The sequence below is a fragment of the Sinocyclocheilus anshuiensis genome, unplaced genomic scaffold (assembly GCF_001515605.1).
Source record: "Sinocyclocheilus anshuiensis isolate Anshui unplaced genomic scaffold, SAMN03320099.WGS_v1.1 scaffold481, whole genome shotgun sequence".
Classification (NCBI taxonomy): Eukaryota; Metazoa; Chordata; class Actinopteri; order Cypriniformes; family Cyprinidae; genus Sinocyclocheilus; species Sinocyclocheilus anshuiensis.
The window spans coordinates 179,712-195,237 of record NW_015539907.1 but is presented as its reverse complement, the minus strand read 5'-3'; the positions used below and the strand labels follow the sequence as shown (position 1 = coordinate 195,237).

At 35.3% G+C, this 15,526-nt stretch overlaps 2 protein-coding genes across 3 annotated transcripts in view; both read right to left on the bottom strand.

Moving 5' to 3' along the window:
- The window catches only part of nudt4a (nudix (nucleoside diphosphate linked moiety X)-type motif 4a), a 30,079-nt gene extending 24,439 nt beyond the window's left edge, over positions 1-5,640 (bottom strand). For both annotated transcript variants that reach the window (XM_016483155.1, XM_016483156.1), the window contains exon 1: positions 5,107-5,640. In XM_016483155.1, coding sequence (XP_016338641.1) covers positions 5,107-5,334 — 228 coding nt within the window. In that variant the 5' untranslated portion in view covers positions 5,335-5,640. The remainder of the gene's footprint in view (positions 1-5,106) is intronic.
- A 1,021-nt stretch (positions 5,641-6,661) lies between these two features.
- ube2na (ubiquitin-conjugating enzyme E2Na) overlaps positions 6,662-15,526 on the bottom strand; it is an 11,981-nt gene continuing 3,116 nt past the window's right edge. Inside the window, exons 2-4 of the mRNA XM_016483154.1 lie at positions 10,373-10,619; positions 8,913-9,053; positions 6,662-7,733 (exon numbers count right to left, since the gene is read on the bottom strand). Coding sequence (XP_016338640.1) covers positions 7,687-7,733; positions 8,913-9,053; positions 10,373-10,619 — 435 coding nt within the window. The 3' untranslated portion in view covers positions 6,662-7,686. The remainder of the gene's footprint in view (positions 7,734-8,912; positions 9,054-10,372; positions 10,620-15,526) is intronic.

Sequence of the window (15,526 nt, the reverse complement as noted above, 5' to 3'; positions counted from 1 at the left end):
GTGCTCCATCATGCTGGAAAATTCACGGATCATCACCAAATTGCTCATGGATCGTTGGAAGAAGTCGTTCTTGCAGGACGTTTGGATACCATTCTTTATTCATGGCAGTGTTATTGGGCAGAATTATGAGAGAGCCCACTCCCTTGGTTGAAAAGCAACACCACACATGGATGGTTTCAGGATGCTTCACTGTTGGCACAACACAGGACTCATGGTAGCATTCACCTTTTCTTCTCCGAACAATCGATTCTCCAGATGTCCCAAACAGTTGGAAGGGAGCTTCATCAGAGAAAATAACTTTGCGCCAGTCTTCTGCTGTCCAATCCTTGTACTTCCTGCAGAATTTCAGTCTGTCCTTGGCTCTCACACCAACCTGCTGCCATTCCTGAGCAAGCTCTGCACTGCTGCTGACACGATTCTGTAGCTGACTCCTCAGGAGACCGTCCTGGCGCTTGCTGGACACTCTGGGACATCCTGAAGACTTCTTCACTGCAGTCGAACCTCTCTCCTTGAAGTTCTTGATGATCCGGTGAATGGTTCTTTCAGGTGCAATATTCTTTATAGCAATTTCCTTGCATGTGAGGCCATTTTGATGCAAAGCGATGATGGCTGCATGTGTTTCTTTGGAGATAACTACTGCTAACAAGAACAAAATTATTGGAAGTGCTTCTTCCCTCCTTTTATAGCAATCAGTCTGCTCTTACAATCTAATTAGTATGGTAGTGATTTCACCTGACTAGTACTCATTCACACTTTCACATGTGCTGCTGATATGATTGGTCAATTAATGTTAGCTGGTCATTTTGTGTCACGATCAAAAAAACAGTGAAATTTGTTTTTTTGCGAAAAGTTCATTTTTTGGCCAATGAAGCTTTTAGCAATTATTTAAAATGCATCTGATCACTCTACACAACAGCTTAAGCAGCAAACTTTGCAAAACACAACATTTATGTCACTGCCAAAACTTTTGGCCATGACTGTATGTAACTTGCTAAAGACCACAACTAATCAGTGATTAATTTATTTATAACGAATTTAAAAGAAACTAAATTAAATGGCTAGTGGGGCACAAGAGACACTGCAGATTACTGAGAATGACCTGATACTTCAGTTCTGAGCTTACAATTTATCAAATTCACTCTTTAACACTGTTTTGAAATAGGAAATGATTGTCAAGTATATGAAATCCAAGGTAAGTTGTTAATATATTATCTCATGTTCTTAAAGATTCTCTTGACAAATGTATGTGTTCAAAATATTTATACATAGTTAGTAGTAGGAGTCTGTTTCTCCCTCCTTCCTGGAATATTTCTCCACGCCTTTCCTGCAATGTTTACATTTTTCAGGAGGGCCTCCCAAGCATTAATTGTGGAGAGGGGTCTGCAGTGGCTGAGTGAAAGGCAGGGCCAGTTGCATCCCCCGAACGACGACCCTGTTTCCCTGTCTAGCTTAAAAATGTGTCAACTGCAGAATCCATCACTTAATAGTCTTTGACAAAGGGAACGTGCTATTTTCTTCAACACCATGATTCTTCAATTTATATATGACAGCTTTGATTTTAAAAGCTGGATCATTTTAAGTTTTGTTTGACTGCTTCTTGTAGATATCATCAAATATAGGAATCCTTCCAGTTTCCCCCCAGGACCCTGGCCTCTACCATTCCTGGGAAATGTCTTCACTGAGATAGATTTTAGGAACGTGAATAAGGTAGGAGGAATTTGCATAATTTGTTTATTTGCATGCCAATTAATGTTCTTTTTAGACAGTATTGTGTCAGTGGATATGTTAATATTTTGAATTTCAGTTGGCTGAAGTCTATGGGACCATATTCAGCTTAAGAGTGGGCAGTGAGAAAATGATAATTGTTTCTGGATATAAAATGGTAAAGGAGGCTCTCATTACTCATATTGACAGTTTTATTGAGCGTCCAAATGTCCCTCTATTTCACAAAGTTTTTAAGGGAATTGGTAAGTACCTGAAACAGGAAGCCATGGCTGGATAATTTCATGTTCATAATCACCCTGGTGTGCTCAAAATTGTGAATATGAATGGGAATATATTTCAGATATATTTTACTCATAAGAATTTCTAGCGGTACCAGTAATTGTGTCCAATGTGTATTTGAGAAAAAAACATTAATTTCATAATGATATTTCCCCCCAATTCTTATTCTCCAATGAAAGGTTAGATTTTTGTGATCTTTAAAAATAAAAGATCAAAAGGATTAACAATGCAGATTAATTTTCACAGTCTTCTTTGATCATATTAATTGTCACTGCCAACTCTTTTGGCCATGACTGTATATATATATACTCTTTTTTTTTTACAGATATGCAGATATTGATTCACAAACCAATTAAAACACATTAGCAACTACATATCAACATCCTAGCATTGTGTTTTGCACTTTCTTCAGAAAATGTAAAAATCAAACACTCAGAACACATTAGCAAATGCGTAACATTGCCCTCACAACCATCCAAAACACCAACCAGACCATTATAGCGGTGAGCTTTAGAAAAGCAAAGTACCTTTTTCACTTTCTTTGAAAAATGTGAAGATTCAGCTATTATTATTATGGGTCTTTGTGAGGTCTTGCTGTAGGACAGGAGCACAAAGAGCAGACGAGCTGACGGGCTTCGAGGATGTGCAATGTTGTCGCCTGTACTCGGCTAACTGTTGCTATGACAGGAATGTACTGACATCCACAGTAGACCGAGTTCCTATACTCAACTATTAAAATGATCAGGAGTCAATAGAAATAGACAAAAAAAGAAGTACAATTCTCCCCAAACAGGAGGATAAAAAAAACTGCAAAACTGCAACCGACTGAATCAATTAGACAGAAAAAGACTGATTAAAAAGTGGGAAAAGGAGTCCGTCAGGGGAGAGTGAGTGCTGTCATTCTGGTTCTATAAATTGCTGCTGATAGGTCACTTGGAGCCTCAGAACATAGTGTAACTTACCTCCTCTCTTCCCCCCTCTCAGTGCTAATCACATGGAGGAGAGACCTGGGAGACCAGGTCCTGTTGCAATGCGGAATATTCAGGGTCTGAAGCGCCCATGCCTCAACATGTCTTATGTAATCAAACTTCAACAGCTCTAGTGGTACTTAATTAAAAATACACTGACTTGGTAGTTTGAACAAGTTCGAGCTCATTTAAGGAAAAGAAGACATCTATGGGGGAGTGTTTGTGTATACAACAGCATTTTCCTGTAATTTCTGAGTGCACATTAGGTCAAGCCCTCGTCTCAGAAGTCAAGAACACCTCGACTGTGACTGAAATGTTTCATAATAGACAGTATTTTTAGTCCAAGCAGAACCTACTTTCAAGGATGTCGCAAAATGTTACGAGTGATAAATTTCATAGTAACTGCTCTTTCAGAATTCTCAACGAGAGACTTTAAATTAGGTCGAATAGAAATTTTGTTTTATTTTGTGTTCCATTCTAAAGTCATGGTTTAGAAATACATGAGGGCGAGTAAATTATATAAGTGATTAATTTTTGGGTAATCACTTTTTCTCCTTTGTAACTATCCATTTGACATTTTGAACATCCAATGCATGAAGTTGCATAAAGTGACTGTACATGTCAAACAATCATAAAACCCTTAGTTAGTATGCACTAAATAGAGCCTCTATAAAACTACATATATCAACATCAACTGAGTCTTGTTTTTAATAAATACTTATCAAACCTGTGGCAGACCAATCAAACTAGCTCTATGAAAACAAAATCTCATACTAGCATTGGCTGATGTGGTACATTTAAACAAAATTAGGCAACAACCCTGCTGATTAAGAACATTGTGTCCCCTTATTCTCTCTCTATCATATAGACTACAAAACAGTATACAAATACCTTAAACCGCAAAAACCATGAAAACAATAAACTGGAGAATGGGTAACAACTGTGAGATATGAGCTGGATGAGAAATCATGTCTTAAGCAGAAGGTCAATTGCTACCTGTTGTGGACAGCTGTCATTACTCAGGAGTAAAGCTCACTGCTGGCTTTTAGTGAGCTGATCTCATTGATTCCATTTATAACACCTGCCATCAGTCCTCCATGCAGAGTCATATATTTCTAGACATGAATCATGAATTAGTGGTCGTGAGAACCACCCATAAGAGTCTTATCATTGTGATTTTACTTGTGCGGATTTACTTTAGGGAGTTAAAAAGGATGAAATATGGCAAGCCATTTAAACATTCTGTCCTTAAAATGAACTAGTATCTATGTTTATGTTATTATTACTTATGTAGGTATACTTATACACTTTACAATAATTTCCTATTAGTAAAGGTTAGTTAATGATAGCTCATGTAAGCTCAAGTCAAATAAATATTAGCAGATACAACTTTTGATTTTGAAAAATGTATCAGTAAGTCTTGAAATTAAAATTAACTTTATTTTTAATATTATTAGTTACTGGTACATACTCAGCTTTTATAGCACTTACCAGCATGTATTCATTTTTTTTTTTCATCTTACTAGAACAATTTTTTATTGAATTATCCATGAACAGCTAACTAGTAAAATAGGAAATGAAAACAAGTTATACTGGGATAGATACTAGTCACTAGCATAAGTACAAGTAAAACTGGAATGGATACTATTGAAATATATTATTAACTAAGAAATAGGCTAAATAGCAGTACCTATTGAATAGTTACTAGTAAACTGGATTAGGTCAGAAGATAGTAGTTTATACCTGCCACAGATACATATAACAATCAATGGCTATGTTGCAGTGGAATAATTACACGTCACTACTAGTGACTATTAAGTAATTGAGTTGACCTGTCACTATTGGATGGTTCCAATTGTTAACGTTAGTGAACAAACAATTAAGTTATTTACTAGCCTACGTTTAACTAATGGGACCTTATTGTAAAGTGTTAACAGATAAGCATCAATGACTCTAGTCACTATTGGTTGGCTTACATTAATTAAAGGAATAGTCATTGTATTGTAAAATATATAGTTAATAACAAGGAATACAATTGAAAAACGGCTTGTAATATCTATGTCTGACGTCTCTGAAGGCGACAGTAGTAGTAGTAGTACACCACCAACCACATCTGCACTTTTCTCAGCTTTACCTCGTCCTCCCGATCGTTCTTGAAACACAGACAGGCTGCTCGTTTTTTGAAGCCCTCTCCGTCATATGTCCTTGTCTGATTGGGCTTAAATTTCATCATGTGGGGTTTTCTCCGAACAAAACAAGAATACAAGTGTTCTCGGTTGCCTAGTTTTTGGATCCTACGCGCAACGCAACTGCCTTTCAGGCCAAGAGCTGAAAGTCGTCCCAGATTTTCCAGGCTGATCATACAGTTTGCATTTATAAGAAGCGCCTCACGTTGAAGACATAATTCCTCTCTTGACAGCGGAGATTGTGAGTTGAGGTGTTCTCGTCTTGAGCATGCTGGCTGGTTGGTGCTGTGTGAACACTCTGCTGCGGCTCTCCAGCTCTGCGCAGTCGCTTTAAATCAGCTGCAATAGGATCTGCGTTACAAACCCAAGATGCCATCAACAGATAGGCGTTTCCCTTTTTGATAATATGAATGAGACATCATCCCAGCCGCCAGACAAAAGAGGAAATTGATTCACGAGCGTTGGAAGAGGGTAGAACTAAACAATGCAGTATCGCTATAATTTATATACAAATGTCAGCAGTTATTGATTCAAAGTAACACTAGAGACAAAAGCCACGCTGCAGCGTTATAACAGAGATTGTGGTGATGTTGTTCTGGCGCCATCTGCTGGTACCCCGAATAAATACAATCGTTTGAGAGTGCAAACAGAGAGCAAATTATTATTTTAAGAATAATTCATTATTTTAACTCGTTGATGTTCTCGAATCAACCCCTCACCGACTTATTGAACAGCAAACCAACTTTTTCTAACAGGTTCGACTTGATAAACCAAGAGTGAATCGACGATACGACTGAGCTCTTGCTTTAATAGTCGAAGAGCGGAAATTATACAAATAAAACGTACTGGGAACATTTACCATTAGATTGTGTAATAATCCCAAAAAACAACAACACAAAACGTTTTACTAAAACGGGCTACAACTTTGGAGCTAAATAATCGTCTGACTGTTTTAACTAGTTCCGGCGAGTCAAAGAACCGATTCACTAAAAAGAACCGATTCACGAAATATTGTAGGAGAAACCGTATGGGAAACACTGACTTAAATATTTAACAAATCGTTAAATATTAACAGTTGATAAAGTGTAATAATGCAGACATCACCTATATAGGCACAACAGCAATCTTCATAACTTAAAAGGGTACTTGTTTAAGTGAAGTAAATCTATAACTGACCACAGGTTATTTTGGAGTAACGATAAACATTATGCTGTGACTAATATTTTCTCCAGCCTATGAAAGCCTTCTGAGTCAGGAAAACAGCAGACATGGAAAAACAAATGAGCATTTAACGTGTTAGTCATTCTCGGAAATGTAATAAAACCACCACCATAAATATTTCTTATTAATCAACAGATTTTATTTACAGAAAGAACAGAAATATGTGTGTGGACTGTTGTCATCACATTTTAAAAAGCAGGATCTTTTTCCCCTTTCTATAGAAAGCAGGAACTTACAAACACAGTTGAAATTGATGTTTTAACCAAAGACCAATCGTGGAAATTGAGACAAAGCCTTTATTCATCTTTTGCAATGTTTCTGCAAACATTCCCACCCCTCACCCCTTTACTAAAATCTAACAATTCATAATTTGTCTCCAGCCCCCCTCCCCTGCAATCATGGCATTTCAAAATAAATGCTTAAAGGAAGAAACAGACAAATGAATCTTAATGCACTGGACTGTGATGGACACAAGAAAATAAAAAGCACGCAATGGAGTTTCAAGAGTGCAATTAGTACAGCGATGGCAAGATAGATAAAACAAAACACTAAAACCGGATACATTAACAGAATTGTTATACTAAAAGAAATATTACGCAAAATCTCCCTTCACTCTAGCTCTACCTTGCCTGTAGTCCAAAACAAATCAAGTCTACATTAGGGTTTACATCTTTAACGGTTTCTGTGATGGTGGAAGGACCTTCCAGTTGAACCATTTCCCAGGTGAAATTACTGTTTGCATGTGCTTTAAATCTGGCGTCTCATTTCCGTTTTAGTGAACGTACACTTTTTTGCTAGGTTTTCTATCAGGGTAAGTCTGCAGTTTGACAAAGGGTGCTCTAAACGGGGGCTAGTCTGCTGCTCCTCAGTGTAAAAAAAAAAAATAAAAGAGCAATGAGAGGGGAAAATAGGTTAAAAGAAATATAAAAAATTATCCCCCTCCCACAAACAAACAAACAAAGGGACAGACAAATGACAGTCAGTTTTAATGCACGCTTCATAGCAGAAGTCTGCGGCTACCTCCTCAACCACTGTAAAAGAAAGCCGTATGAGTAGATCATCTGCCCATGCATCTCAACAGCAGTGAATCAGGACAAAGACATTTTTTTGTACTAATGTGCATTTAAATCACAAATTGTCTGAAGTTTTCTTTTTTACTTGTGTTAATATATTCTTTACAGTTTATCATCATTTTGTTTCCTAAGACTGTGTCCTTTACATGAAAATGAATAAGTCTTGGCAGAACATGGAGTTGTTTTCACTCTTGACTTGCTTTTTTTTCTCTTTTTGTCTCCCCACATACATTTCTAGACTTCAATATTGTTTCCGGCATAAAGCCTGGTCCATGTTCGGGCTGAAAAAGACAAACAAATGCAGGGTTAATACACCCGGAAGTGTTTTCTCTCCTACTTAAATCCATGTAGAGATAAATTACTTGGTATCTTCAGCACAAAGCTGACTTCAACTCCAGTTGTGTGAACAAAAAGGGTGCAGATTTTTCCAATTCATTATGACTAACTGTAAAAAGCAATTAATAACAGCAAAACAATGTACTTCGAAGGCAGCTACATGAGATAAGAACTATTCCGCAAGAGCATTATTATGGATTAAGGCCTCTGGGACACACAGACTATCACTGGCCTCTTAAAGCTATTAAAGCTTATTGAATACCCAGAGAAAAACCTCTGATTTAAGTGAATTTAAAACAAATATTAGCAATATCTATTATTCATTCCATCTTTTAACAGATGTATCAAAGTACAGAGATGGATTCCTCATGACATTCTAAACCTTTATGATTTTCTTCTGTTGAACACACAAGAAAAATGTTTTGAAGACTGTTGTTGTACATACACAGTACTGGAAGCAATTCATTATCATTATATGCGAAAAAAATATTTAAAATATTTTGTGTTCTGCAGAAGTCAGTCAAGGTTTAGAATGTATGGAAGCCTGTTTCCGCCATGGAATTTAAAAAAAATAAATAGGTAATTGCGACTTTTTATCTCACAATTCTGACTTTTCTCACCACAATTTTTAAATCCCTTTTTTAATATAAACTCAGAATTACGAGATATAAACTCAGAATAGTTAGATGTTAACTCGCAATTGTGAGAAAAAAGTCTGAATTATGAAACAAAAAAAAATGCAATTACCTTTTTTATTTTTTATTCAGTGGTGGAGAAAAAAAAAAAAAAAGTTGAGAGATGTAAAATTCAAAGAAAAAGTCCAAATTTCGACATGTAAATTTAGAATTCTAATATATATCTTGCAATTATAAATTTCTATCTTGTAATTCCAAGTATACATCTCGCAAGTCTGGGTTTATAACCAAGTTTATAATTTTGAGTTTCTCATCATTACACAAGTTTTTCCCAGAATTGCGGGTTTATATTTTGCAATATTTTCTCAGAACTGAGAGAAGAAATGCTGAATCATAAGCCAAACTCTAAATTATCTTTTCATCAGAAAATTAAAGAATTTCCTTTTTAAGAATCAGCTATCCCTTTAAATGCATTTAACCAGCACCCACCTGTCTCTATGGCTTGAGCTTCGTTAGTCTTCCACTGCTCTGCGACGTCGTTTGCTAGAGGATCATCAGGGTTGGGAGCGCTTAGTAATGCCTGGATTGATAGCAGCACTGTGCGGATCTGCAAGGCTGGAGACCACTTATCTGTGTGACATCATGCCATGGAGAGAGATAAACAAGAGAAAGAGCATTAGCAGAAATGTAGCAGCTAGCTTCCATATGTACCAAATCCTGGACAGTCGAGCAGAGAATCATTCTCTGTGGGGTCAAAAGTGTGATCTGAGATCCTCAATCTTTCAACAGAGATTAAATGGGCAAATCTTTCACACTATGTGCATGTTAGGTAAGTGAGCTATAAAATGTAATAGACTCAAACTGCCATTTCTCTGAGGTAAAGATCAAATGAGTCTTTCCCCAGAAATCATAACTCTCATATTCATTTTTCTCCCACAGTCTACTCGAGGGACAACATCCTAATTTCCCCATTTTATCAGCACATTTTAATGCCTACTTCAACCAAGAGTGAAGGGGAAAAAATGATATTATTCATCATTTTTACTATACTGTTTTGTTAGTACTGACACACTACAGAAATGAAAAAAATATATATAATAATAATAATAATAATAATAATAACATTTGATGTATCAAGGAATTATTTTGGATAAAAATGTTAAATGTTAAAAGTATGTGTTTTTGCTTTGGAAAACTTCTGCTTCTACTTCTGTTTTCTCTCAATATGAGCAAACACTGTCAGATACAAACACAAACAATTCTATAATATAATTACTGTAAATATTGATAGTCTAGCATTCACACTGATGAATAAATGAACCGAGAACAAAGGTTGTTCCAAGCTCATTTTTAGCTATATCTATAGCTATATCTATTGAATTTTCACCATCACACAGAAACTCACAGACAAAATCATATCTTGCATATCACGCATGTATTAAATGAAGTAGCCATTTAATTTAATTGTATATGTACATACACACACAACTGTTCAAAAGTTTGGGGTCAACAAGTCTCTTATTTTCACCAAGGCTGCAATTATTTGATCCAATACAGTAAAATCAGTAATATTACAAAATGTTATTTAAATACCAAATTAAAATTTTAAAATGTAATTTATTCCTGTGATGGCAGAGCAGATTTTTAGCAGCCATTACTCCAGTTCACAGCAGGTGAAATATAAAAACAGGCCCTTCAGGATGTGAAATCTAAATAATGAAACATCTAGTGACTGATTAACTTCAAAAGAGAAATGTTGCCATTTTAAAGACCAATGGCAGATAAAATGATGAATCACGTTTTGTTCCATGTCTCAAGAAAGTGTGAGTTATTATAGCAGAATTAAAGCATTAAGCACTAATGACATTCGTGTTTAGGTCAAAATGACTAAAATCAGCATGATCTGTTATTTAGAGAGTTTTAGAAGATTAAATAAAACAGTCTCTCACCTTTCAAAATATCTAGACATATTCTTCCCAGCTTGTCTACATTGGGGTGATATATTTTGGTCATGAAGCGTACTTTCGGAGCTGCCATGGGATATTCTTCAGGAAGAAAGAGTTCAAGTTTAAAAGTTCCTCCCTCAAAGGGGGAGTCTTGAGGTCCGGCGATGACCACATGGAAGTAGCGAGCATTCCCCTCATCTGGCTCTGCCTTTATACCTGGCACCGGCTCTGCCAACAAACGCTGTGTTTCCTACCACAGACACACAGACACACAGACACACAGACACACAGACACAGACACAGACACAGACACAGACACACGGAAACAGGATCAATTAGGCTGGAACATCAAGAATCTACACACTCAGTTAATTAGCAATTAGCCAAAGCACTGGTAGTGAGACAGTCGAGTACACAGGAGTAAACAAATCAGTAGAAAGAGACAACATGTAATGCTCACGGTGACAACAGTTTTGTGTTTTTGAAAAACTGTATCGCTTCACCTTGTAACCTTCCACAATGGTCATGTAACGAAGACTAACTGTCCTACAACAGCACATTTCAATGGCAAACAAACCTGTATGGCTAGATGAAACATTTTTTTTAATTAGATATCAGTATGACCAAGCCTAGACAGACTTCCCGCACAGATTGCAGAATTCATTTAAACATGGCAAAATGTGTTAACTGGAGATGAAAGTCCTGCATTCTTATTGGTAGACAAAAGTATTTACCAAATGAACAAATAAACTTTGTGAGCACTTGTTCCAACCCTGTGGAAATCTGCTGCATGTTGTTATTATTATTATTCATTTTTATTAAAGCAAGCTTGTACATTATTATTCAAATTTGGGGTCAGCAATATATTTATTTTTGCTAGAAATTAATACTTTTACTCAGCAAAGGTGCAATAAAATGATGAAAAGGGACAGTAAAGACAAGTTACTGTTGCTAATATTACAAAATATTTATTTTTGAAAAAAATGCTGTTCTATTAATCCAAAACTCCTGAAAAAATATCATGCATTAATGTTTTTACAAAAATATTAAGCAGCAGCATAACTGTTTTCAACATTTTGCAAATCTGCATATTAGAATCACGTGACTCTGAAGACAGGAGTAAAGGCTGCTAAAAATTCAGCTTTGCCATCACAGAAACAAATTACATTTCATAATAAATGAAATTAGAAAAAGTCATTTTAAACTGTAATAATATTTTACTTTTTTACTGTATTTTTAATCAAATAAATTCAGCCATGGTAAGCATAAGAGACGTTTTCTTTCAAAACCATTTTAAAGCAAACTTACTGACCCCAGAGTTTTGAATGCTACTAGGCACAACTAATTGAACCATGAAAGGTTCCCTGAAAGTGTATGTATCTTAAATAAGAAGTGTTTAAATGTAAATATCAACCAAGTCACAAACTTTGTTTAAATATAGTTACTAACGTCAGAACTACAATATTTACAGATAATACAGTACCCTTAACCTTCAGTATGGCAGAGGATGATCTTACATCAACACAAACACTGCTGGTTAGGCACTCGCAATGTTTTCAGTAAACACTCTCTTTGCACGACATTAGAAAAGACAGTGCCTTGCAATTTCAATATCAAATCAGTTCTTATTACATGATCAGTGTTTATGCTGTCTTTTAGCTTGTACTGCTCAATGATATTTAGCGTAGTATTATCATGGTATTATATCTCAACGGTATGCATTACTCATGAATTTAACTGGCCGGTAATACCGATTTTCAAAGTTGCTGGATCTCCGTTCCTTTCATACTACAAGACTGTGGTTTGCACATTACACAAGAGTTGTAAATTGCATATGTTAAAATGTCATTTATTTATGTGATGGCAAAGCTGAAAAATAATTTGATAATTCATACTTTTACATATTTTGGGCTTTTGTGGCGAACTCTAGAAAACTGCATGTGAAAATCCAGGGTTTCTGCAGGATTTTTAAGCACAAATTTAAGACTTTAAGACCTTTTTTAAGACCTGCACAAATAAATTTAATACCATATGAGCGGGGTAGAGCAATGCCTACAGTACCGTATTAAACTGTAAAATTACTGTAAAAAGCATAATTTACAGTTCAGATACAAGTTTCCACAAAAACAAAAAGTTTTACAAATGATAAACTTTACATTTCAGCCTTTAAACCATTTTTAAGAAAATGGATGAGTCAAAAGTATTCATTATTAATTTAAACAATTATTATGAATAAATTGTTATATAAATTAAATAACCTAAATTAGGGGTGTGCAATATTGACAAAAAAATTATATTTTCTGGGATTTTATCGATAACGATAATTAGATGATATTTCACTGAGTGTGTTATTGTGCTGGTATTTTAAGGACTACCATGGACAGCTGACTCCTGAATTTTTGATATTCTTCATATTCTGTGTGGTCAGTTCATAGCAGTGATATAAATTAATCTTTTCCAACACGTTTTATGGGTATTTTTACCATTAAGCCATTTTTTCTAAAAGTGTGCACCATCTTTTGAGTCAAATTCTTGCATTTGGGCTGTTACCAAGCAAATTAAATCAGTATCAACACAATTCATCTTTGCAATGCAGAGAAAACACAGAAGCTGCATCTGAAGTGGCATTTAGATGCATTTACACACTGTTTAATGCAGATCAGAGGGACATAGAATACTTTAACCTGCAGTTACAAATGCATAAATAATGTTTTGATATTTGAAACAAAACATTCAAAACTGATGTTTGAAATTATTTAAAAAATTAAAAGATACTTTAAATGTGAAGTTAAAACCACCAGCAGGTAGTAGCAAGTCACAGTTAATAAGTGAGTCATTGCGATTCATTGTAAGTCTCCTAATATTAACTTCTTGTTTATTGAACTGTTGTATAAAATCAATATCATTTGTAATCATGCTGACTTTTGGAGAAAAAAACGGCACTCTTCATGTGATATTAACTATATGAAATTATATATATACATTTTCTGCCCCCATATCTTGAATTATGTGATAATTCTAAATGCATTTTAATAGACTGATTCATGCAGTGAAAGGCACTCTAAATGCGTAACCTATGTTAACTTACTAGACTTCATCACGTAATGTATGCATGCACTCTTGTAGGTATGTTTTGTTTGCTTTTCGCAGTATACTCCATAATGTCAAATCGCACATCGTTAAAACTACAATTACGATTATTGCAGACCATAGCCCACCCCTATTAAGATTTTTATAATGTATTGTTTTTTTATCGATCCACCAGTTCACATTTAAAGCTCTGCATGTTTGCAGTGTAAAAACATGGGTGGATTTTCGCATTTGTCTGTACTCTGATCAAAACAACAGTTTTATTGAAATTGCACATTCAATCTCTGCCAGCAGGTGGCGCGTTTGGTAGAAATATAACTGTTTCCCCGGTAACAGCAGAACACAAAGCAGCGCAGGACCGGACTTTGAACGTGCAGCGCTCATGTTTCATAGCCTTTTGAAGTTTAATCGTCACATTGAGCCATATCGCAATTCTGGTCTTTCCGTCCCCAAATTTAAGACCTCTTGAAATCATAATTAAGACTTTCTTGTACAATTTAAGACTTTTTAAGGCCTTAAATTTGATACAACTAAATTTAAGACTTTTTAAGACCCTGCGGAAATCCTGAAATCGGACCTAAAATAATGTAGACAGTGTATATACCCGCATTAGAGCAATGTTTCATCCGAAACCAAGTCTTCAAGGGTCAAATTGACAGTCATTAAAACTGAATCAAGACACTTTGCGTCCTGTGAGAGAGACACAGGGCTGAACCTTAAAGCCCTTTGGAAACTCACACCCATATGACTAATGAGAATCTGATATCACCTGTGGAATGCTTGAGTCTGGAGACGTCGTTCATCTGAGAACTGCTGTACTATGCTTTACTCTACACCTGAAAGATTGTCTACTTGGCATCTGAGAACTTGTGCCAAAAAGTGGATATTACAATCTCAGTGTCACAAACCTATTCCCAAAAGCTACCACACCTGTCCTGTAACCTGTAAGTTCAAAGGGATCTATGGCTATATAATGATGAACCTGTAAAACAAGAATCTTCTACAAGAATTTCCTGGACAAAACTAGCATGAGATATTTTCATAATGCTGAATCCTGAAAAACAAAAAACAAACAAAAAAAACAATCGTGATCCATTATACATATAATATACACTACCGTTCAAAGGTTTGGGTTGGCACTATTATTTTTAAAGTTTTTGAAATCTGAATTTAAAATAACTTTTCTACCTTAACTTTAACTGTCACCCGTCCCCTCTGTGGGACGCCTAAGTTTACTTCACTATATTACAATTAAATCCTAATCTAATCATGACAAACTATATATCGTTGGAAAGGTCTAAGACTCCTAAATAGATATTTTACCAATGTTTTTGTTAAAAATTATGTAGCAAAAGTAATAGATTAATTTTTGACAAGAGTGCACCTCAAAAATCTACATCATAACAGGAGTTCTGACCTTTGTCACAAAAAGTCTTCTTTGTTGCCTTTTTCTCTATCACACTTTAGAAATCATCAGAAATTATATATCAGTTGAAAACTTTAAATCTCAAAATTCATCCTTTGAAACCCTTTTTAAAATCAAACTGCATTACCATGAAAATGGTACATCAATATCATGTTACAAAATGTTTTCGTTCATGAATTATACAAATTTAAGTTTGGATCGTGCACTTTCACGTCTATGTTAAAAAATGTGAGTGACAGTTAAATATATCTTAAAATCTAAATTTATTCCGGTGCTGAATAAAACATTTCTTCTTATTATCAATATAATTTTTTTCAGAAATCTGTGATTAATAGGAAGTTCCAAAGAACACCATTTATTTGAATTATATATATATATATATATATATATATGAAGAGCTCATTTGCAAAAAACGATAAACGCCACTTTAAAAAAAATAAATGAGCTGATTGCTGTGCATTATTCTCCACATGCAGCGCGATCTGAACATATTTATCGGCCGATTTTTCCTCAATTTACAACCATCGGCATATCGGCTATATAAGGAAAAAGGCCGATATACCAAACGATGGTTTATTAATTAACTGCGTGAAGGCACTGAGCTGTACTGAGTGTCTGCACTTTAATGCTAATCAAATAAG